Source organism: Myxine glutinosa, chromosome 2 (assembly GCF_964187855.1).
Source record: "Myxine glutinosa chromosome 2, kmMyxGlut1.1, whole genome shotgun sequence".
Taxonomy (NCBI): domain Eukaryota; kingdom Metazoa; phylum Chordata; class Myxini; order Myxiniformes; family Myxinidae; genus Myxine; species Myxine glutinosa.
In genome coordinates this window covers 184,367,061-184,392,711 of record NC_136262.1, presented here as the reverse complement: position 1 = coordinate 184,392,711, position 25,651 = coordinate 184,367,061, and the positions used below count along the sequence as shown (strand labels likewise).

The 25,651-nt window shown below is 43.6% G+C and overlaps 2 protein-coding genes across 4 annotated transcripts in view; both read left to right on the top strand.

The window, feature by feature from the left end:
- Positions 1-25,469, top strand: part of LOC137421006 (ceramide transfer protein) — a 140,820-nt gene extending 115,351 nt beyond the window's left edge. For 2 of the 3 annotated variants that reach the window (XM_068106627.2, XM_068106628.2), the window contains 6 exons: positions 11,153-11,285; positions 13,363-13,433; positions 13,581-13,709; positions 22,226-22,355; positions 23,598-23,730; positions 24,043-25,469. In XM_068106627.2, coding sequence (XP_067962728.1) covers positions 11,153-11,285; positions 13,363-13,433; positions 13,581-13,709; positions 22,226-22,355; positions 23,598-23,725 — 591 coding nt within the window. In that variant the 3' untranslated portion in view covers positions 23,726-23,730; positions 24,043-25,469. The remainder of the gene's footprint in view (positions 1-11,152; positions 11,286-13,362; positions 13,434-13,580; positions 13,710-22,225; positions 22,356-23,597; positions 23,731-24,042) is intronic. The other variant, XM_068106629.2, reaches the window with a different exon arrangement.
- Positions 1-25,651, top strand: part of LOC144890985 (uncharacterized) — a 532,245-nt gene that overhangs the window by 205,121 nt on the left and 301,473 nt on the right. The window lies entirely within an intron of this gene.

Genomic DNA, 25,651 nt, shown 5'->3' with positions numbered 1-25,651 from the left:
TACAAACTCCTCAGAAAACAGGACACCAACACCATTCACGCCCTCCAGGCACCCTTGCCACACAAACTTGTATTTCTGTCCCTGCCTACCCTTCACCATTCTCACACCACTTCCCTTCCATCTCGCCTCTTGCACACAACATATGTCCACTCTTCTTCTGACCAATACTTCCACCACTTCTCCTGATCTCCCTGTCATTGTCCCTACATTCCATGTTACAAAGGTTACAGTCAATGCCATCCAAAATATGTAAAACACCTCTTTGGTTGCCATTAGAAAATGTATCAACCAAATTTGTTATGCACAACATTTCATCAGGTAAAACACTTCATAGGTCAAATTTTCCAAATGGCTTTTTCCATGGCAACTATTTTTTATTCGAATTTTGCAAGTATGGACAAAATAATCGTGCTATGCACTCCAACGTCGGCCTTCCCCTTACCAAGGGGGGATTAATCCCCTTGTCTGTTATCTAGCCGACGCGATCCGGGACTATCACGTTCCTTCCGGTCGGCGTTAAATAGGGTTGTAAGCCGAATTCTTATTACCGAAGTACTAACACCGGCCGTGAAGCAAGGAAATAACCCCACCCGAACCACGGTTTCAGTGGACACACCGAGCGATAGCGAGCCACGATTCGGGCCGTTAGCAGGAACTAACTCAATTGGAGCGGTTGTGATCGTGCCACGCTTACCCAATGGAGAAATCACTAAGACGGTCGAATTAAGAGGAAAAAAGGAAGAACAAGTTATTTATTATGCACTTTGTACAATGCAGAAGTAGGAGAAGAAGCAATGTACAGTGAAGAAGAAGAAGCAGATACACAGGGCAGCCTTATAACAGTCTTAACTTATCCCTGGACACGGGCCCGTTCACACTCAGTCACACTCTCAGACTCACTCACACGGGGTTTGTAGATGGTCAGGCGATGGTCCCAAGGATCTCGTTCACAGCTTGCTCCGGTCCCCAACTCGTACCGTGAAGACGATGAAGATGGCAGACGGCAGGCAAGATCTCCGCATGTCGGTGGTGCGGATCGGACAATTACGTGGCGGGGATCGGCAAGCTGGGCGATTACACTGGCGTACGTAATAGTTGTACCGGCGCCTTATACGCGCTCCCGGTATAGTTCGATACAATGCGCCACTTCCACAAGTCCTCTGCAATGCGCCGCTCCAGCAATGCTTTCACAATGATGTCACCAAGACGCCTTTCCCAATCGACCTTGCGCAATGATTGCAGTTGCGTCAGTCCTTCAGACCTCTCCCTTCTCAATACTTGTCACAGCGCGTCTCTCCTCATAACTGAAGTTCAGACCTGGTCACTCTGCTCTGGACATGCTGCTTCTGCTGTCTCAACAATGGATGGAGGTCCTCAATGCCAAACAGGAAATTAGAGCTGTCTCCCTCGACATATCACGTGCCTTCGATACGGTCTGGCACCCCACTCTGCTCACCAAACTCTCCTCCTTTGGTATCCATGGAAATCTCCACGCATGGCTGGCGGACTCCCTCTCTCGTCGTAGTCAACGTGTGGCCCTGAATGGGTTTCTCTCATCTCCTCTTCCTATTCAGGCTGGAGTTCCCCAAGGCAGTGTTCTGGGCCCTGTGCTTTTTCTGGTCTTCATCCATGATCTCTCCGACTCTCTTGAAAATCCTCTCTATCTCTTTGCTGATGACTCCACTCTCTGCCGCTCCATTCCTCATCCCTCAGATCGGCAGTCTGCAGCCTCCTCACTCTCTGCAGACCTGGACAAAATCACAGACTGGGCAAACAAGTGGAACATGTCTTTCAATCCTGACAAATCTCACACTCTTACGATGTCTCTCCGAAAAGACCGACGGGACAACCCTCCCATCCACTTTCTGAATAATCCTCTCCAAGAAGTTCTGTCACTCAAGCTTTTGGGTCTCACTATCTGCCATGATCTTTCCTGGGAAAACCACATTTCAAATCTGGCCTCCAAAGCCAGTCGCCGACTGGGCATCCTCTGTCGTGCGAAGTCCTTCCTTGGCACACCTGAGCTCCTCACCACATATAAGGCTTTCATCCGCAGCTCGATGGAATACTGTTCCCCCCTCTGGGCTGGTGCTCCTGCCTCACACCTACCTCGTCTTCACGCTGTTGAACCCAAAGCGTTCAGAATCATTGGAATCTCCCGCGATGAAGCTACCTCCGAGGGCCTTTCACTTACTCACCGCAGGCAGGTTGGTGGTCTTTCTGTCTTCTACCGACTCCTCTCCGGCCTTGCTCCTCCAGCTCTCTCTGGGCTCTGTCCCCCAAATTTCCTACAGGTCGCACAAGATCTGCCTGCAACCCTCTTATGGTTAAACTGCCAAAATCAAGACTCTCTGCTCACCTTCACTCCTTCATTCCTCTTTTCTCCTGCCTCTGGAACAAACTCCCTCACTCTCTTCAATCCCACTCCCCCCTCCAGGTCTTTAAAACAGCTGTTCACCACCATCTCTTATCTTCCCCCATCCAAAACCTTGATCTTTTCTACCCCCGCTAATTTCACCCAAAATCCTTTTTTTGAAATACCAACCTCTTTCCTGGAAGTCCTTGGTGTACTGTGTTGATACTTCTCCCACCCCCCCCCCACCCCCCCACGCCGCCTTCCCCCAATCACTCTCCCTCCCACACATTCCCGATGTCCCTGCTCTCAAATGTTGTGTTTATGAGCTTCCCCTTCTCTCCCCATCTTGTGTACCGCTCCCCTTTTTATATACTTTGTTTGTTTGTCTCTGATTTCTTTTTGTGATAAATGTTAGCTCTTTCACGAGCCTCGATTTTGTATACAAAAAAAATAAAATAATAATCCTGCTTGTTGCTTGCAAAATGGAAGATATTTCAAGTATATATATATATATATATATTTTTTTTTCTTCTTCTTTTTTTTCCTTTTTTTTTGGTATACAAGTTCGAGGCTCATGTAAGAGCTAACATCATTCACAAAAAAAAAAACGGACACAAAACATACAATAAAGGGAGCGGGAGAAAGATGGGTAGAGAGGGAAGCACACAAGTACAACAGCAGAGAACAAGGACATTGGAAGATCTGTGGGAGGGAGAGGGCTTGGGGGGGAGGAGGCATGGGAAGGTGGGGGGGGGGGGGGGGGGGCGGGGGATGAGGGGGGGGGATGGGAGAGGGGGGATGGGAGAGGTATATAAAACACATGGACACTGCTAGAACTTCCAGGAAAGAAGTCGGTATTTCACAAAAGTGGATCTGGGGTGAATTAACGGGGGTAGAAGAGATCAAGGTTTTGGATTGGGGAAGATAAGAGATGGTGGTGAACAGCTGCTTTAAAGACCTGGGGGGAGGAGTGGGATTGAACAGAGTGAGGGAATTTGTTCCAGAGGTGTGAGTAAAGAGGAATGAAGGAGTGAAGGTGAGCAGAGTCTTGATTTTGGCAATTTAACCAGAAGATGGTTGCTGGCAGATCTTGTGAGACCTGTAGGAATATTTGGGGGACAAAGCACAGATAGAGCTGGGGGAGCAAGGCCAGATAGGAGTCGGTAGAAGACAGAAAGACCACCTACCTACCTGCCTGCGATGAGTGAGTGAAAGGCCCTTGGAGTTAGCTTCATCGCGGGAGATTCCAATGATACTGAAAGCTTTGGTTTCAACAGCGTGAAGATGAGCTAGGTGTGAGGCAGGAGCACTAGCCCAGAGGGGAGAACAGTATTACATTGAGCTGCGGATGAAAGCCTTGTATGTGGTGAGGAGCTCAGGTGTGCCAAGGAAGGACTTCACACGATGGAGGATGCCCAGTCAGCGACTGGCTTTGGAGGCCAGCTTGGAAATGTGATTTTCCCAGGAAAGATCATGGCAGATAGTGAGACCTAAAAGCTTGAGTGACAGAACTTCTTGGAGAGAATTGTTCAGAAAGTAGATTGGAGGGTTGTCCAGTCGGTCTTTTCTGAGAGACATAGGGAGAGTGTGAAATTTGTCAGGATTGAAAGACATGTTCCTCTTGTTTGACCAGTCTGTGATTTTGTCCAGGTCTGCAGAGAGTGAGGAGGCTGCAGACTGCCCATCTGAGGGAGAAGGCTGATTGGTCTGTCGTTGCAAGGACCTGTTTTTGCACCTTTTTTGTGTAAAGCGGTAATGTTGGCTGATTTCCAAGCTGATGGCAGATGACCTTGAGCAAAAGAGAGGGTGAAGAGAACTGAGAGAGCGTGTGAAAGAGCAGCAGATCAGGATTTTGGGACCCGTGGGCTGATGCCGTCTGGTCCAGTTGCAGAATCAGAGTCGAGGATTAAAAGAAACCTCTCCACCTTGTCAGGAGAGATGGACACAGAGTCCAGGAGCAGCTGGGTACGGTGGGTACAGAGAGGGACGGGTTTGGGACACAATATTTTGAGGCATACACAGAGTTGAGGCATTCAGCTTTTTTACTTGTGGAGTCGGCTGTGTAGCCATTTGAGGTAAGGGAGGGGATGGAAGGGGAACAAACACCAGAAACAGATTTGACCAGATGCCACCAGGATTTGGAAGAGGGAGACAGGTTTGAGAGTTCAGTCTTGAGAGTGGAGCTATATTGTTTCCTGGCTCTCCTGAGGGTGGACACACACTTGTTCCAGGCTTTGTAAAAGGAAATGAGATTTCCTTCCGTTGGATTTGCTTTCCACGAGACGAAAGCAAGTTGTTCCAGGGCAACTGCCTCACCACAGGAATTCCGTGTACCATGGGCGGGAGGAAGGGTATGACAACTGAAGACGAGATTGGATAAATCTGTGCATGAGAGAGAGCAATTTACTTTGGAAGAATTCCCAGGATGAGTTGATGTCAGAGGCAGTTGAGATGGGAGACCAGTCCAGATGATTGATGGCTGCTTGAAGACCGTGCCAGTTAGCCTGAGTGAAATGCCAGACTCGTTGACGCTGAGGAGGCTCTCTGAGAATGGCCAGCGAGATGTCCACTTTAACAAGCATATGGTCAGATGAACCGATTGGAGCAGAAGAAGAGCAGCAGACATTTGCAGGGAAGTTGTCATAACCAAGTCTCGGAGAGAAGACGTTGCGTTGACTGAGATCCGGGTCAGGAAATTGACAGATTGTGTCAGTCGCAGAAGTTCTTTGCTGAGATGCCATGGCTGGTGAGAGAGGTACCCACACCCAGCTAGCTGGCATGATGACAATTGAAATCACCACATATGAGGAAGAGAGAGTTGGGTTGAGTAGATAGAGGTTGGTCCATGTTATCAGACAGCAAGATGTAGATGGAGTCATTACTGTTTGGTGGACAGTACAACACACATATGACCAAAAGGTGGGAGTGAAGGGGAAGCCGTAGCCAGAGGTACTCCTTGGGGTGAGGTGGAGAGAGGGCAGTGCAGGGAGAGTGAGGAAGAGAATTTTTGATAAAAATAGCAACCCCACCTTCAGGACGAGGCTCATGCCTATCATACCAGAGGAGGGAGTAACCAGGGAGAGATTTTAAGGAATCAGAGACATCATGAAGGAGGAAAGTTTCTGTTAAGCAGATCAAGTCTGGTTTGTCAGAAGCAACCTGTATGGAGAGATCAGTCAAGTTTGAGTGAAGGCCCCGGATGTTTGAGGTCCATACCGTTAATGAAGAGGAAGGGAGAGCATTGCATACAGGACAGGGGAGAGGAGGGGTAGTGGAGGAGGAGGAGGTAGGGAGAGCTATTGATAGTGTGTCAGATATTTCAGAATAGCTAGGAGAAAGGGAAGGATGAGGCAGACAAAAGGTTTGATGGTGATTGGGTGAGGCACAGTGAGGTATTGTTTGAGCGGGGGGGGGGGGGGGGGGGAGGGGAGGGGGGGCAGAGTGAGGAAGAAGGTTGGAGGAGATGGAGGTGAGAGTTGGAAGGGAGAGGAAGCAGAGAGGGTGCTTTGAGGAGATGGGAGGGAGAAAAGAAAAAAGGAGGGTGGGGAGATTTGAAGGGGGACGGGAGAGTGGGCGTTTTGAAGGGAAGGGGAGGGGTGGGTGGAATTTAGGAGGGGGTTTTGGAGGGGAGTGTCGAGGGAGGAGTTTAGGAGGGGAGTGGTGAGGGGGGAGTTTAGGAGGGGAGTGGTGAGGGGGGAGTTTAGGAGGGGAGTGGTGAGGGGGGAGTTTAGGAGGGGGGGGGGGGAGTGGTGAGGAGGAAGCTTAGGAGGGGAGTGGCGAGGGGGGAGTTTAGGAGGGGAGTGGTGCGGGGGGGAGTTTAGGAGGGGAGTGGCGAGGGGGGAGTTTAGGAGGGGAGTGGCGAGGCAGGAGTTTAGGAGGGGAGTGGCGAGGGAGGAGTTTAGGAGGGGAGTGGTGAGGGGGGAGTTTAGGAGGGGAGTGGCGAGGGTGGAGTGGTGAGGGGGAGTTTAGGAGGGGAGTGGTGAGGGGGGAGTTTAGGAGGAGAGTGGATAGGGGGGAGATTAGGAGGAGAGGGGGTAGGGGGGAGATTAGGAGGGGTGAGTTTGGATTTTAGAAAGTGTTGGACGATTCATGGATTATGAACATTTATTGCAAAATGAGTTTCTTGTGATTTTTGAGTCAGAGATCCGTTTGAAAAGGTTGGAGGAGGTATGGAATGGAATGCAGGTGAGTTTAGGGAATGTAGGAAGGTGGAATTGTCAGAGATGGAATTTTTTATTTGAAATGAAGAGATGTGGTGAGCATGTCGAAAGCAACCTTTTAAAGAAGAAGAAGAAAAATGTGTTATAATATACGACAGAATACAACACTTCAGGGGAAAGTTAAAACATTTATAAACGAAACCGTGAAAACTATCTGGGGAAATGGGGTTGAAACACGTGGTTGAAGAACGAACGAACGAACAAAGAAGGGGAAAAAAAAAAATGTTTTTTTAAATTAAGGTTTTAAACAAAGGGTAATATGTTTGGGGAAGTATGGGGTTGAAAATAAGACTGGGAAAAACGGTGAGAGAATGAAAGTAAATGGACCACAAACGACCGCTGAGAGAAGACAACAAGGCCTTGAGGCAGGAAACTGAAAAGACCAGGCCTGAAAAACGCGGCAGGGAATAACCAACGATTTTATACAGGTATGCACGATTTACACCGAGATCTTCCTGGAGACACACAGTAGGTACACACACTGTAAAATAAAAATGCAGTTTTGACAAAAATACAAACGGGAACAATTACTTAACTTTGATAGTGTATAGATCTTGGAAAACACAACCTTGCCGGCAAAACCGGAAGCGGAAGTTCAAATTTTGGAAACGCTTGCGTTTATTATTCTTTGTTTGTCTGTTTGTGATTTGCCTACAGGTCACAATTCTAAACCGATCGTCATGAAACTTCACCAAGTTGTAGAGGTCCTCACAATTGAGAAGCCTAATGATTTTGAGGTCAAAGGTCAAAGGTCATCTGGAAGTCATATTTCTAAAATCACCATTTTTCATCCGATTGACTTGAAAATTGAACAGCATTTGCACATTGAGTCACTAAATGGGGAAACCAACTATTTTTGAGGTAAAAAGCTCAAAGGTGAAACTTTTTTTTTTTGTATTTTTTTTTTTGTATACAAGATCGAGGCTCGTGAAAGAGCTAACATTAATCACACAAAAAGACAAACCGACACACAACACAAAAAACAAGGGGAGCGGCAGACAAGATGGGGAGAGAGGGGGAAGGACACAAACACAACATTTGAGAGCAGGGACATCGGGAGGACTTGGGGGGGAGGTGGGAGAGGAATAAAACATATGAACACTGCAAGGACTGGGGTGAATTACCGGGGGTAGAAAAGATCAAGGTTTTCGATGGGGGAAGATAAGAGATGGTGGTGAACAGCTGTTTTAAAGACCTGGAGGGAGGAGTGGGATTGAAGGGAGTGGGGGACCCGTTCCAGAGGCGGGAGAAAAGGGGAATGAAAGAGTGAAGGTGAGCAGAGAGCCTAGACTTTGGCAGTTTAACCATAAGAGGGTTGCAGGCAGATCTTGTGCGACCTGAAGGAATATTGGGGGGACAGAGCACAGAGGGAGCTGGGGGAGCAAGGCCGGAGAGGAGTCGGTAGAAGACAGAAAGACCACCAACCTGCCTGTGGTGAGTGAGTGAAAGGCCCTCGGAGTTGACTACATCGCAGGAGATTCCAATGATTCTGAAAGCTTTGGCCTCAACAGCGTGAAGCCAAGCAAGGTGTGAGGCAGGAGCACCAGCCCAGAGGGGGGAACAGTATTCCATTGAGCTGCGGATGAAAGCCTTGTATGTGGTGAGGAGCTCAGGTGTGCCAAGGAAGGACTTCACACGACGGAGGATGCCCAGTCGGCGACTGGCTTTGGAGGCCAGCTTGGAAATGTGGTTTTCCCAAGAAAGATCATGGCAGATAGTGAGACCCAAAAGCTTGAGCGACAGAACTTCTTGGAGAGGATTGTTGAGAAAGTAGATGGGAGGGTTGTCCAGTCGGTCCTTTCGGAGAGACATTGTAAGAGTGTGAGATTTGTCAGGATTGAAAGACATGTTCCACTTGTTTGACCAGTCTGTGATTTTGTCCAGGTCTGCAGAGAGTGAGGAGGCTGCAGACTGCCGATCTGAGGGATGAGGAATGGAGCGGCAGATAGTAGAGTCATCAGCAAAGAGATAGAGAGGATTTTCCAGAGAGTCGGAGAGGTCATTGATGAAGACCAGAAATAGCACAGGGCCCAGAACACTGCCTTGGGGAACTCCAGCCAGAACAGGAAGGGAAGATGCGAGAAATCCATTCAGGGCCACACGTTGATTATGACCAGAGAGGAAATCCGCAAGCCATGAGTGGAGATTTCCCTGAATACCATAGGAGGTGAGTTTGGTGAGTAGAGCTGGGTGCCAGACCGTATCGAAGGCACGTGATATGTCAAGTGAGACAGCTCTGATTTCCTGTTTGGCATTGAGGACCTCCATCCATTGTTGAGACAGCAGAAGCAACATGTCCAGAGTAGAATGATCTGGTCTGAATCCAAATTGATGATCAGAGATCAAGCCATTGGAGAAGAGGAAGGATTTGATATCTGAAGCAATGATGGATTCCATGACTTTGCTGATAATTGGGAGCAGGCTGATTGGTCTGTAGTTGCAAGGATCTGTTTTTGCACCTTTTTTGTGTAAAGCGGTAATGTTTGCTGATTTCCAAGATGCTGGCAGATGACCTTGAGCAAAAGAGAGGGTGAAAAGAACAGAGAGAGGGTGAGATAGAGCGGCAGAGCAGGGTTTTAGGACCCGAGGGCTGATGCCATCTGGTCCAGTTGCAGAATCAGAGTCGAGGTTTGGTAAAAACTTCTCCACCTTGTCAGGAGAGAAGGACACACAGTCCAGGAGCAGATGGGTTCGACTGGGAAAGGTGGGAACAGAGAGAGATGGGTTTGGGACACAAGATTTTGAGGCAAACACAGAGTTGAGGCATTCGGCTTTGTCACGTGCGGTGTCAACTGTGTAACCATTTGAGGTAAGGGAGGGGATGGAGGGGGAACAAACACCAGAAACGGATTTGACCAGACGCCACCAGGATTTGGAGGAAGGAGACAGGTTTGAGAGTTCAATCTTGAGTGTGGAGAGATAGTGCTTCCTGGCACTCCTGAGGGTAGAAACACACTTGTTTCGAGCTTGGTGGAAGGAACTGAGATTGCCTTCAGTTGGATTTGCCTTCCAAGACGCAAAGGCAAGTTGTTTCAGGGCAACTGCCTCACCACAAGATTCAGTGTACCATGGACCTTTTTCATGTACCATGGAAGGGTAAGACAACTGAAGACGAGATGGGATAAATCTGTGCATGAGAGATCAGTTTGCTTTGGAAGAATTCCCAGGAAGAATTGATGTCAGAGGCATTAGAGATGGGAGACAAGTCCAGTTGATTGATGGCTGCTTGCAGACCGTGCCAGTCGGCCTGAGTGAAATACCAGACTCGTCGGCGCTGAGGAGGCTCTCTGAGAATGGCCAGTGAGATGTCCACTTTAACAAGCAAACTTCTAAAGATCATCAATTTTCATCTGAAAAAATCGTCACTTTTCATCCTATTAACCCGAGCTTTGATCAAGGTCGTCAATTTTAATCTTGATGAAATGGACAACTTGATGGATCAATTGCAAGATTTTTTTTGGGGGGGGGGGGGGGGGGGTGGTGGGTGGTGGATTTTGCAAGTATTGTGCTCTGCATGATGTCTTGTTTATTTGTTGTTCGTTTTATTCTGCCAATTACATATGCCATGATAGGTGAGGTTATGGGTATGAATGAATGAACGTTTTAAGGCCATTTTCCCCCATTAGAGTGATGGTTAGCCTTGTGGGCCCCATGACAATCATGGTTCCCTGTTTGAGGCAATGTTTTTGTGGTCGGATGGCCTTCCTGACGCCAACCCTTAGTCGCCTCTGACGATGCGCATGGATACAGTGTACCTATTCTAAATCGGGGTACACACCATGTCATTCATCCCGGCAAGCTGGTACTCAATTTGCTGACCTTGGAAGGATGGCAAGCTGAGTCAACCCCCCTGGCGTTAATTGAGCGATCAACCGGGATTCAAACTCAGGATCCGAGGATGCCAAGCCTGCGCCCTAACCACTAAGCCAACACCAGGTTACACGGGGTGATGAGGTTATGGGTATGGTTTAAATAATCAAGATGGCATTGATAAAAGGAAGAGAATGAGGAGGGCGGAAAGCAGGAGGAAGGGAAGGCAAGTGATGCATGCGAATGTAATATCTAGCTGGAAGGAAGGGGAGGGCACCTTACCACATTGTTTTTCATAAAATGGTATTTTAAAGTTTTGATGTCTTTAAAAAGGCAAAGTAATTACACAATTGCATTTATGCTTTTGTAATTTTTTGGATCAGGAAACTACCAGTTATAATGTTTTTGTGGATATTGCAATATTATCTTATCTCGGAGCTACAGCCTATTGGTCTTACGTTGAGGGTTTTGGAATGCAGGGAAAAATATATTCCTTTTAGTTATAATATTCTTATATAGTTATAAAAAATATATTCCTTTAAGCACATCTTGCTCATGTGCCCTCAATGCTGTGGGTCCATGTAGAGGAGTGGGGAGGGAGGGATTGGGTGGAGTCGCAGTATAACATATATGATGCACCAATTCTTCCATGGAATTATCTGTCTGTTATAACAAGACCCAACTGTACAGTTAATACCAGAAATTCCCAAATATTATCTGTACCATTTGGTCTTTGTGTTCCTGCTTGTGGCTCATGTGATTCTAGGTGTTCCGGCGTGAAGTTGAAGAAAATGGCGTTGTTCTTGACCCGCTGAAGGCCACACATACAGTCAAGGGAGTGACTGGACATGAGCTCTGCCATTACTTCTGGGATGCTGGTGCCAAGAATGATTGGGAGAGTAAGTGCTGAGTTGTGGCTCACTTAATTTACGAGCCAATACTTTCCTTGTCCTTCAATTTTAAATTTTCTCCAGCTATAAATAACAAGCATAAAAGTGTTAACTAACCAACTTATGAACATTTAAAATGTGCCATGGTACATTCTCATTGAGCATGGTAAAAAAGAACGACGTCTGTTGAAATGGCTGAGAAATGCAATTTCAACATTTGGAGACTTTTTAATTATACTATAACTCAAACTCATTTATTGATCAAAATACTTGATTATTAATGTCAAGATTGCTTGTGTTTGAGATTATCTACAAAGGTGGGGCGGCTGCGGGCTAGCACGTCCGTGCGGAGTTATGATCGTCTCATGGCAGGGGTGGAGCCCATCGCCTTGATGGGCGGAGAGTTATCAAGAGAGCAAGGGGGAGGAGCTTGTCACGTGTGAGGGATAGTGGAGTTCTGAGGAGGAAGGGGTGGAGCGTTTCCCTGGGGGAAGAGGGAGGAGCCAGTAGCTCTCAGTTCTGTCTGCTCAGATGAGCGGGAACAGTTCTGAGGGTATCGTGGGTTTCTGAGGAGAACTTTGGAGAACTGGAAGGGATTCATAGAGTTCTGAGGAGAGACTGAAGAGCATTCTGAGAAGATTTGCAGAGCTCCAGATAGTGTTTAAGGATCGTGATGTGAGAGGAGAACAAGGGAGTGTTGTGACAAGGACAGAGTTTTGAGGGGATTTGGAGAGCTTCAAGGAGGCTGTCCTGCCTGCTTGCCTTCACCCTGTGCCTGCTGTTCTCGTCTGCCTGTTCATAATCCTGCTGTCTCCTCATCATCCTGCTCATCACCTCCTCATCCCTCATTGCCTGCTCGTTTGGTTTTATAAAAGAGATGAGGAGCCTCATGTTTCTCCTCAGCTCCGCATGAGCACAATAACACAATAATTGACACAGTTTTAGGGAGTTAAAGCCTGTTTGGTCCATCCATTCAGAGGCAGTGTTAATCTCCCTGAACACGACAATATATTTCAATAACCAAAGGCAAACAAAATATACACGCCGTCAGGGGTGGACCGTAATTTCTTTGATATATTCTATATGATATTTTCTTTGATATATTGTACTCTTTACAGAGTGATGGTGCTGCTGAAACCATTTGATGTCTAGGGTTACATGAGGTGGTTTACCATTGCCATCCCAGCATTGATTTGCCTTTGCTCTATCCTTTTTTAAATGTTGAGCTTGAAACCAGGAAGCAGCACATAGTATACTGTACTGTTTATCGTCGGATCAGTATTTTAATACAGGCCAGACATAGAAATCACAATATCTCTCGCAGCCTGTCATTACTAATCTAAGTTGTCATTACACAATCATTACTAATCTAAGTTGAATCAATGCAACAAAATGTAGAGTTACTAACTTATCATTTGCCCCAGATCTAATTAGCATCCCTACAGACAGATATTGGCACACAATACATTGTACAAAAAAAGACGCAAGAAAAATGCTAAATGACTAAAAAGAAAATTCACCACAAGTAAAAGTAATTTTTAATGCACAAGGTTTTATTTTATTAATGTCTAAAGTTTCTCCGTTAAATGATCAAAATTGCTGGTGTGTTTTTTCTTCCGTCAAGTCTTTGTGATTGTGCACAAAACACATTCAAAAGTAATAAAATGGATTAATTGTGTTTAATTTGGTTTATTATAACTTTTTTGTTGTGGCTTTCTTAACCCATTCAGCTCATATTGTTTCTGGCTTATCAATGGTAGAGTAAATGTAAGCTGTCCTCAGGACCAATCACTGGCAGTGTTGCAGCCATGTATGGGGCATGCAAATGGTTAGTTTAATGCGCAAAAACATGGATGCTTCATCGTTGACCAACTGTTGGGCAGAGAAGGTCTCATGATGGTGCAGCTGTGCTACAGTCTTGTGAAACGTTATCAAAGTGTTTGGTGCTGGCAACTCAATGGATTAAAGCAACCATTGATATTTCAACCTATGCGGTTGCCCTCCATGGCCGAAACGTCATTTGTTTTTGTTGTATTCATCAGTACTAAATAGTGATGTGATATTTTATCCCACTTTTGTGTTGCAGCAACAATAGATTCGTACAGGGTAGTGGAAACCCTGGCAGAGAATGCGATGATTATTTACCAAACACACAAGGTGAGCTCGAGATTCAGGCGATAACAATTTGATGATTACAAAAATTCATACCTGTTGGAGTAACTTTACACAGCCCAATAGAAAAAGCTACCATACGTTATTTTGTAAACTCTAAAGTTGTTTCTTCTATCTACTTATTTCTTGCAGCGAATATGGCCAGCGACTCAACGCGATGCGCTCTACCTTTCTTCCATGAAGAAAATATCTGCTGCCAAAGAAAATTATCCAGATATTTGGATTGTTTGTAATGTCTCTGTTGATCACAACGAAGTTCCAGTAAGGAATAAGAACATCTCACATCATATTGATATTTATGCTTTGATATAGTGAAAAATTGATTCTTGTGCTAGGTCGGTGTGTGCAACAACAACAACATGCATTTTAAGGCCATTTTCCCTGCAAGAGCAGGGGTTAGCCTTGCGGTGCCCAGACAATCTTCTCCATTTTGCCCTATTTTCTGCATCTCCCCTTGTTAACCCCCTTGCCCGCATTTCTTCTTCCACCATCTTTAGCCAAGTCTTTCTTGGTCTTCCCCGTCCTCTACCTCCTTCTACATTCATTTCCATCACTCTTCTCAACCAGTCACTTTCATCCTTCCTCAACACATGACCAAACCATCTCAACCTGTTTCTCATCACAGCATCAATCACAGGCTCTATTCCCATCATCTTTCACAATTTCTCATTTGTCTTCCTCTCTCTCAATGATACTCCACACATCCACCGAACCATTCGCATTTCCACCCTTTCCAGCCTTCGTTGCTGCTCTACGTTCATTACCCATGTCTCGCTCCCATAAATCTTAACACTTCTCACACATGCAGCATACACCTTTCCCTTCAGCTTCAACGACACTCCCCTCCTCATCAGCACACCACTCAGTTCCCGAAACTTCTTCCATGCACATCTCACTCTAAGTGTGTGCATTGATGTTTATCCAAAATCTCCAAAATTCTCTCACAAATTTAGCATTTCAATGTGTCGTCTATTCTGTGAAACCAAGACCAATGTTTGCTTGGCATAAATAGGTTCGCCCGAAGGGGTTGCGAGGCTATTGCAATACCCATGTGCACGTATGCGTCCACATCTATGTCCGATTGATGGGAAGCTTTAAACATAGGATGGACTCCCCATGGATAATATTTTATTGATAGATCTGATATCATAGCTCACATGGTATGACAGTCATGTTGGATTAAAGGAAAAATCTGGACGTCTCTGAAACGGCTCAACAAAAAAAAAATTAAACTTTGCATTTGTCACGAACTCTCCTTGGAGTATATATAGGGTGATACCTATCATTTGATGAAGTGGTATTCCAACCATAATAATTAGTTGAATCAAAATCCATATCCAAAAAATCTAAAACTTCATATATCTAATGTATGCCCTGATGTTAGTGAAGAATTACATTTATGACATCATCGGCCACGCGGTCTGGTGGCCATATTGGATTGAAAATAATATCGTAAAAAATCTTCTCTAGAACCGCTCAGTCGATCAATGCGAATGTCATACATATTATCGACTAGCCATGGGGAATATAGTTTGAAATGTTTTTCAAATTCACCTTCATTGATGCAATTTAGCATTAATATGTTTAGCACAAACCGCTAATCACACCTGGCATTGCACATTTGCGAGTCCAGTAGTGCAAAGAGCACAGGCAATGTACAACTGAGCAGTGGAGAAATGTGATATGGTCAGATGAATCTTTCTTCACCATGTTCTTGCCAAATGGATGAGTACACATGTGGTGCCAACCTAAATAATTCTACAACCCTGACTGCTTGGTTCCAACAGTGAAGGGATCTGGTGGTACTGTAATGTTGTGGGGTGCTTTTTTCTGGCATTGTTTGGGTGCATCTATTCCCTTCGATGGCAAAATCAATGCCAATCGCTACTTGATGGTACTGAGTGATCATCCTCACTCCATGTTGCAACATTTCTTTCCTGCTGGTAGAGGTGTCTTCTCGGATGACAATGCCCCCATCCACAGAGCACACGTGGTCACCCAATGGTTTGATGAGCATGACACTGATTATATCCATATGTCATGGTCTTGTCAATCACCAGATCAGAACCCAATTGAGCATTTATGGGATATTCTGGAGCAATGCCTGAGACAGCATTTTCCACCTCAATCAAACAGGTGTGAGTTGATTGACTTTCTCATGGAAGAATGGTGTCACATCCCTCCTGCAGAATTCCAGATGCCGGTGGCCTCTATGCCACGGTGCATGCAGGCGGTATTGACCGCACGTAGTGGCCCAACGCCCTATTAAGTGACTTTACATTGGTATTTCCATATTTTTTTTGTTCACTACCTGTATGTGACATAATGGGGTGCATGGATGGGCCATAATAGTAACGTGCAGTTAACAATGGTATTTTTGTTCAGAATGAGTGCTCGAGACGAGACTATGCTCTCTATGAGTGCCGTTATAGTTCCCCAAGTAATTGTGGAAACTCTTGGCAAAATTGTTGATTTATCATGCCTCATGATAAATCGCTGTCAAGTAATAGCACTTACATAGCGATCTTTCCGAGTTTAAAAGTGAAAATACAATGAATTCATTATCAACAGAGCATTCACATTGTTTTCAACCACGTTGCCAAAGAGCCATGTTAATCTAAAAATACTCGTTGGTGTGTTGGCTCAATGAAGTGGTGCTTAAAACTTGAGATTCTTCTACAACTGGCTTCAGAACATTTCACAGATTTACAGACAAAATTAAACTCTGTTTTACAGTCACGTGAAAAAGTAAGTACACCCCATGTAAAGTTTTGACTTTTTCAACATATTTCAACATACAGCTATTTGATCTTCATTTCAACAATATTGACAGATAAAGGTGATATAATATAACAAATATCATGAAACATTTACATTTTGTACTGCAATTGTATAATTTAAATAAACATATAAATGCAAATTTCGCATGTGGAAAAAGTAAGTACACCCCGACATTTATCACTACTTCAAATACCTAAAATTAGAATCAGGTGCACCAGCTCAGGAGCAAATGATTAGAACATCGTTGGAGAGGATCTTGGAGGAACCTGCCTTATTTAAACCTCAGACATTTGGTTTGGTTTGCTCTTTGTTGTTGAAGTGTGTATTGTCACCATGCCTAGATCAAAAGAGCTCTCTGAGGCCTTCATAAAGAAGGTTATAGATGCCTACGAGTCTGGGAAGGGATTTTAAAAAATCTGAAAAACAATTTGAAATCAATCATTCGTGGAAGATCATCTACAAGACTGTCCGGAAGATTATCTACAAGTGGAGACGATTCCAAACAACTGCCAACTTGTTCAGGCCAGGCCGCCCCAGCAAGTTCAGCCCGAGAGCAGACCGCAAGATGCTGAAAGAAGTCTCTGAGAACCCCAGAATGTCATCACGGGACCTACAGGTAGCTCTTGCCACTGTTGATGTCACAGTGCACGAGTCTACCATTAGAAAGAGGCTGCACAAATTTGATCTACATGGGAGGTGTGCCAGGAGGAAACCTTTGCTATCCAGAAAGAACATCAGGGCAAGACTAAAGTTTGCCAATGAACACTGAGGCAAAGACCAGCACTTCTGGAACGATGTGCTCTGGACAGATGAGTCAAAGGTAGAGCTATTTGGCCACAGTACCAAAAGACATGTTTGGCAAAAACCAAAGACAGCATTTGACCACAAAACCTGATACCAACTGTAAAGCATGGTGGTGGAAATATTATGGTTTGGGGCAGCTTTGCTGCATCAGGGCCTGGGCAGCTCACCATCATAGAATTCACTATGAATTCTTCATTGTACCAGAGGGTGCTTGAGGATAATGTGAGGCCATCTGTCGGAAAGTTGAAGCTCAACCGAAGGTGGACCTTGCAACATGACAATGACCCTAAACATACCAGTAAATCCACCAACGAATGGCTGAAAAGAAAGAAATGGAGGGTTCTGGAATGGCCAAGTCAAAGCCTGGATCTAAATCCCATCGAGATGTTGTGGGGGGGATTTGAAACGAGCTGTGCATGCAAGAAACCCCTCAAACATCACACAGCTGAAAGAATTCTGCATGGAGGAGTGGGCAAAAATTTCTCCCAGTCGATGTCAGAGACTGGTAGACAGTTATAAGAAACGCCTTCTTGAGGTTGTTTCTGCCAAAGGGGGCAATACCACCTATTCGAGCCAAGGGTGTACTTACTTTTTCCACATGCGGAATTTGCATTTATGTTTGTTTAAATTATACAATGGACTACAAAATGTAAATGTTTCATGATATTTGTTATATTATATCACCTTTATCTATCAATATTGTTGAAATGAAGATCAAATAGCTGTATATTGAAATATGTTGAAAAAGTCAAAACTTTACATGGGGTGTACTTACTTTTTCACATGACTGTATATTCTTTCAATTTAATTACCTTATTAGCTTGAATATAAGATGATCAATCTTTGGGGATTGGTGCCAACCATGTTTTTTTGTGTGGCTACACGCAAAAGACAACCATATTGTATCATTTGTCTTTTTTTCTTTAAATAATTTGCAGAAAAGAGTAGTGCAAATAAAAAAACTTCCCAGTACAATTAAATCTTACTATGATTCACCTCTAAAGGCCTCTAAAAAATGGCCTCTAAAGGTGTTTTTTATTTATTTTTATGATTCACCAAATGTCCGTACGTCTGTCTGTCTGTCTGTCTGTCTGTCTGTCTGTCTGTCTGTCCGTTCAAAGGTACCGCAAAAACGGCTTAACCGATCGCAACGATATTTTGGGTGGGTAATCCTGGGATCTCCTGGAGTAAAATAGGGTATATTGTTTTTTCAATTTCAGCTTTGGCCTCCAGCATTTTCAGGTTTGGACTCCCGCATAACATTATTTTCCCGGGTGCCGCACAAACGGCTGCACCGATCGCTGCACAGCTGCACCGATCGGCTGCACTGATCGGATTCGGTGACCTCGGACAAAGAACTTTTATAAGGACATGGGTTGAATCCCTGCTTGAGAGAATGCCAACACCCTCCCCGCCCTCACGGTCATCTCTCCAACTCACAATCCCATGAGATATGCGGAAAGGAAGACCCAAAACCAATTATCTTCTTTTTGATTCGTATATAAACATCATTAAAAGCAAATAATGACCTTGGCCAAAGTTCAAATGATGTGAGTTGAATCTCTACATGAGAGAATTCCACATAGCTATTTGGGCAGTGTATACACTAACAGATTGCTGTCTCCATAGATCTTGCCCAGGCCGTAACACCCAGCGGCTCAAAATCCTTTTAACTGTTGACTTGGTAGTTTTTACAATGAAGGAAACATTAACAATGTTGTTAAAGGTTTATTTTGTGATTGGAGTTATGTTGTTTGGAATGAAAAAAGAGATATCGAGTTCAAGTAAATGACGACATGCCGTGATGGTTTCTACTTTCTAAACGTGAACTTCGCGGATCGCCATATGCAGATTCGCTACGGACACACGATCGATGTTTCTATTCGTGAATGTACCCATTTGTTTGCAAACGGGTACGTTTTTCATGGAAGTCCTTCACGAACATGCTGTCCATGTCTAACGTGCGACTGAGGGTGCTACAGGAATGTGGAATTTATTGGTTTCATGCTTTAGCATTCACCGTATCTGCAGTGCCTGTTTGTTTCCGGCCTCCCACCTGTGCGTAGCATGAGTATCACTAGTAAGCAAAATTTTATTTGAAGACTATGATCCTAAAAAATCCCCAAAATACTGTAATTGAAATTTCTCAATGTCTCCTTTCTCTCACTCGCACAAGTCTTCCGGCTCACTTCCATCTTCACTGCTCTTGGTATCTTCGGAATCCATTCAGCCTGTTTCTTCATCTACCAATAAAATGTCCTCTTCTATGCCGGTCATCAAACTTGAAATAGAACACTTCGAAAACGCTTTTACAATGGTTTCTGGGGAGACAGCACTCAAGGCTCCGTGAACCCACTTACACAAGAGAGAGACCAATGGGTTGCCTATTTTCCCGATGGAGTCATTCCCAGCAAGCAACCAATCCATCTACTGTTTGTGCGGCCCATTTTGCAATGGCCTTTTCACCACTACATGTAAAACTTGAGGCTGAGAAATCGTAGGAATGGGAATAATGACCAAGTCTCTTCTATTCTTACTTCACACTGTCTGTCAAATGCCCATGAAAGGCATCCAAATTGAACGTACTCCTGCACTTTGATACTCGTATAATGCCATGTCGTCTTTCTCAAACAACATATCGCCAATCCTTGACAATGGTAGAGTGCATCCACCCTTTCTCTTGTGCACCAACGATAACAGCAGCAGGCAATTTTTCTTTTGGCATTGTCTTCCGCTGAGGAATCGCATATGGCTGTGACTTATTACCATCAAGGAGCACAGTCGACATCAGAGTAATACGGCACCTTTCATTTCTGTTCGACTTGACAAGCACAGAATTTTCTCTTTTTGTTCATAGTAACATTTGTCGACAGGTCGAAAAACACTGGCGTTTGGTCTTCATTGCTGATTTGATCCAAACTGTACCCATTTTTGCTCCTCTTTCTCTCAAGGCTGCTTTTAAACTGTGATTCAGCATCTGCATCTCTCGAGCAACTTCATGTGCTTTCATTAAAACCACATCTCTTGTAATGGGCATCACTTCATTCCGTTCATCATTAACCAGCAGGGGTACCCAACATTGCCTGATGCTGTTCTCATCCTGTTGGAATTTTGAAGAAATCAATATTTTTTTCTCTTTTTTTTTTGTGCGGGGCTAAAACACTTCCCTTCACCCAGTAAAGAATGGGGTTGGTGATCATTTGATATTTCCTTTCACATAGCTACAAAGGCCTAGGCACGACAGAGCAATAATTATTAACGTGTTTCCCCCCCCCCCCCCCCCCCCCCAAAACATATATTTGGCCTGAAACACTCCCTGGCACTAACTGATGAACCTCTGAAAGTTTGATGAAGATCCATTTGGCCATCACTGAGAAAAATGGTGACAGACAAACAAGCTAATGAAAAATCACTCATAGAGCGACATTTGGCAAAAGAGAACAAAGTAGATCTGCTCAGTAGATTTCATAAGTAGATTTCATAAGTAGATTTCATAAGTAGATCAAAGTAGATTTCATAAGAACAAAGATCTGCTCAGTAAAGCATCCTTTTGACCTCAAAAATAATTGGTGGTTGAATTCAGTGACCTGATATGCAAATCGTCTTCAAATTTTAAGTTAATCTTATGAAAATTGACAATTTTAGAAATTTAGCCTACCTTTTGGCCTATGTTGACCTCAAATATAATTGGTGGTTGAATTCAGTTCGCTGATATGAAAATCCTATTCAAATTTGAAGTCAATCGGGTGACAATTGAGGATTTAAAATATTTGAAAAAAGTGGTTGACCTTCGGCTTATGTTGACCTTTTGACATCAAAAAGAAATGGGATTCTGTCGGACCACCAACTCCACCATTTGGTGAAGTTTCATGAAGATCTGTTTAAAATTGTGACCTGTAGGCAAGTTTAAGTGAGCGACAAACAGGAGTGATCAACATACTTGTCAAATTTTTTTAAAAAGCGAATTAACAAGCATCTCTTACAGTACTGTATCGATAAAGGCAACAACACTTTCTCTCCATATTGAAACTTCCCACACTTGGTTCCATTGAACGCTTTTCTTTGAGAGTACTCGTTCACCAGCTACTCTTTCTGCATGCGCTCGCGACAATCGTTGCAATCTGTATAAACACCGTGCATTTTGATGCAGCAGCAGTTATTCGTTTCTTCAGCTGTTCCTGCAACAATCGGCTTTGCATCGTAATTTTTCATAAGCCTCCATTGACTTGTCTTTTTTTTTTTTTTTTTAACCCCATCTTTCCACTGAATCCATCGCGAACAATGCACTTGGAAACAATCTGCATGTGAATGAATGACATATGGTGCATCATATTGCTGGGAAGAAGAAGAAGAAGAAGAATAAAATGAGGAAGAAGTGCAAAAATGTATATTTTGCTCTGGTCCGTTAAAATAAGATGTGTTGTATTTTTGAAGATCGTAATTTTGAAAAACAACTTCGTCTTGTATCAGGGCCATTATGATGCAATTGGTGTAATTGAATGTCAGGATCCAATTTTTAAGTGTTCAAAAATTCAATAGGATCTCAAATGTCGTCTAAATTCAGACGAGTTAGTCCACATTACATCCCCATCGAAAAGCCAGTGTGCTCCAAGGTGCAGAAAACCCTGCTGGAATTAATATATGTTCCCTTACTAGGAATCTAAATGCAGAAAGGGACCATTATGCCCATCAAAGCCTCTGCTGGTTTTGCCACCATTTGGTTGTTTGTCTGTGTTCTATCCTCTTAAATGATGAGCATCAAGCACGGAAGCAACACGTACCAATATTAAGGTTTTGCCATTGACTCAGCTAGGTTCCGAACCATCGACCTCCCAGACTCGAAGCAGACACTCTAACCATTATGTCAGAGTCTGGTTAGTAACTGCAATAAAATATGAATTATTTCCTATTTAGACATGTCAATGGTGAGCGCACACTATCAGTGGAACTACATTGCCACCCCTAATTCAAAAATTGACCCAGTATCCAAACAATTTCTGAATCATAAAAATACCGAACTTTTCACATTGGTACATTGTGGATAACCACGAATGTTGCTTTTTTTTTTCCTTCCATTTAAGCACTTTGGAGTGCATGTACACTCACACAATACATTTCAATATCCAGTAATACAAAGTAAATAAAAACTTTTTAATATTATAACTAGTAATCGGCAAGATTTCTTTCTCCAGGTGACCAGCAAGTATGTTCGTGTGAAGATCAATATTGGCATGATTTGCCAGACGCTTGTAATCCCTCCAGAGAATGGACAAGACATTACAAGAGACAACATTGTTTGCAAAATAACTTACGTAGCCAATGGTAAGGCACTGTTTTCTTCACGTCTAAAGTACTGTCCTAGAGTTTGGTGTTGCTTATGCAAAGAAAGCTGTGTTTGGGTGTTGATCATCGTGCCCTCTTCATTAACCTTCTCCCTTTAAGTATCTTTTAGAGCCAACGATTTTCTGCGATCGCGGAAAATGCATGGAATTCACGGAATTTGAGACTTGAAATGGAAAATTGAATCTGACGGGGGTCATGAGGTGGGGCTTGGGAAACGGAATGTATTCAAGCACAGAAAAAGTCCAGATTGGGTCGATTCTATAACCATAAGAGGTGTGTGTGTGTGTGTGTGTGTGTGTGTGTGTGTGTGTGTGTGTGTGTGTGTGTGTGTGTGTGTGTGTGTGTGTGTGTGTGTGTGTGTGTGTGTGTGTGTGTGTGTGTGTGTGTGTGTGTGACCGTGTGACGACCGACCGTGACCACTTTTCTCAGAGATGGCCAAACAGATCTTTGTCAAACTTTGAGGTTCATCAATAAGTGCCAGGGAGTGTTTTCGGCAAGAATTTTTTTTTTTTTTTGAAAAAGAAAGTTGGATTTATTTAGAATTTTTATCGCGCTCTTGTGCCTACGCCTTTGTAGCTATGTGAAAGTTAATATTAAATGATCCCCGACCTCATTCTTTAGTGGGTGTAGGGAACTGTTCTAGGCACCCACAAAAATAGGAAAAAAACCAAATTGATTTCTTCATCATGCCAACAGGATTAGAACAGCATCACGAATAGCAATTGGACTGCAGTCTCATCCACCGGACGAGGAGTAAGGGTCTTCCACGGCTTCAGCGACACTGCTTACCCTCCCTCTTCCCCACGGGTGTATTTTTGTGGTTGCCGTTGTCTAAATACTAGCTCATATACCTTTTGATGGTTGCCGTTGGCTATACTGGCTCATCCGCCTCACATCAAGTGTTCCACTACTCCTCTTGGCTACTTGAGTTGCCACAAACCGGTCCAATTTGAATGAGTGCTTTTTAGGGGACACCATCCCAGTACCAGATGGCCTGACCCAAATTCACCGATGAAGCTTGTATGACGCATGATTGTCCATTTTACATTGGTGCTGGCATATTTATCCTACCTTGTAAAACTGTTACTTGATGAAAACTGATACTGACAATAGTTTATCAACAATAAAGTTGTGATTTTTGTCTTGCTCTGTAGTAAAAAAAGAAATGTTGTATTTTTGGCAAGTCTTTCCTTAACATTTCTTCCTTCCTTTCTTCCACAGTAAATCCTGGAGGGTGGGCCCCAGCTGCTGCCTTGCGCACCGTAGCCAAGCGTGAATACCCCAAGTTCCTGAAACGCTTCACAGGATATGTAAAAGAGAGGACTCTAGGAAAGGCCATCCTCTTTTAGCATAGGTAAATGAATTACATAGTGATTGAATGAACAAATTTAATGAAATATAGATTACTGAAGATTTGCTTCCATGAGCCTAGATTTTATATCAAAAAATAAAAAATCTTTGCTTCTGTGTATTTTATTTATGCATCCTGATAAAAACATCTGGCCATTCCTCAACTCTAGGTTTTGAGAACTTTAGGTTATCTTCAAATTCCCAGTCGAACAATAATAATTTATTTTGATTGCAATATTTTGGGGTTCATTTCATCTTGGATTACTCGTGCTTACTGCACCGTTTAATGATACCTATAATTTTCTCATCTCATCAGAAATTTTCTTGGTGGTGTGGTGAAAGTCACATCAGTGCATGATCAGGGAGAACTAACCTGTGTAGAAGAACTGGTCATTGGTGCAATGAAGACAGACTGCAAATGGGCACGACAGGTGTGCGTGTGCGTGCTTCGAATGCACAATGCGTGTTTCGAATGCACAATGCGTGTTTTCAGCGTGTTTTTTTTTTTGGTGTGTTATTGAAAGTATGGTGTACATTTTTTTCAACAATTACCTTTGGTTGTATTTTAATTGAAAGATCTATTTTGGTTTTCTGCTTTAAAGATGTAAAAAAAAAAAAAAATCCTTTTACACTTCCCAGAGAGTTCTTCTTTGTTTGTATGTAGCACAAGGCTGTGGGGTAGCATTGTTGGCTGAGGGCATGGACGGCTGTGCCGCTGATGCAGTGCCCTCTGCTGGTTAAGGCAGGAATTTATTATTTGTTCATGATGCCAGCAACAGCTGGTCTACTCTTCATGAAGGACACCATGGGATTTTTAACTTCCACCAACGAATGCTGGCAGACGTCCATCCTAGAGACAACACACATTGATGAATCACCGTCTGTGAATGACACACCGAGATGGCAGTTTATCGCTCGGTCAGGATTCCAGTCCAGGCCAAACAGCTCAGAGGTGAGTGAGTGTACCTCTCAGCCATCCTGGTTTGAGCTAGCGGGAAAATCTGGATGTTTCGCTGGTGATTTGTATTGGCCGCAGTGACTGTTGATGTGAGAGATCTGTTTCTCTACTGTTTGTTTTAATAGGTGGTATTTTGAAATGCTTCCTATACCACTGGGGATGGAAGTGTTGGGGTGCGGAACTTAGATGTCACACGAGCACAATTCACACAACACCAAATAGCCCTCACTTTTACATTTGCTCCATTATTTTTTAAAATGAACAATGGAGAGATAACTGTTACACCTGTGCGTGAGCTTCCTGAAAGCACGTATATAAATGCACAGCAGTCGTCTTGAAATTGCATTGTTGTATAAATGAATATTTTAAGGCAAAATACAAGTTTTATGGGTGCTCGGAATTATCTTTTTGCCTTAATCAGACTCTTCTCATGATGAGCTTTCAAGTTCTGATGAAGAATGTTCAAGTGTCCAAATGTCCAAAGGAAATGATTTGAATATTAGCACCTTTTGAAAATATCGACTTGTAAAGTAAGATTTGTATAATATCATTATCACTGGAAAATATTTTCGCTGCAGCCTAAATAGCATTATTTTGTGAAAGTTTCTCTAAAAGGGCAATCTTGTTTCCCCGACCTGTTTGGGAAACGTTTCTTTTTCCTAATGGTGTTCGAGTGATATTACACTCATGGTATCGAGTTCAGTTCTTTGCTATACTTTGTTGCACTCTTTCCGAATGTGTATGAATCAATAATTTTTACAAAATAAACATTTTCACGTCAAAGATTTACAAGTGTATTATCGTGTCATTTTTGATATTTGCCGATGAGTCTTTAAGTATCCAAATTGCAATAAACGACGGTTTCATTTTGTAACGCAAATGATGAGTCCTAAAAAGTGCATATTTTGTATTTTCAAGTGTTTGTGTATTTGTACGTTATGCTTTCACGGCCAGACCGTAGCACCTC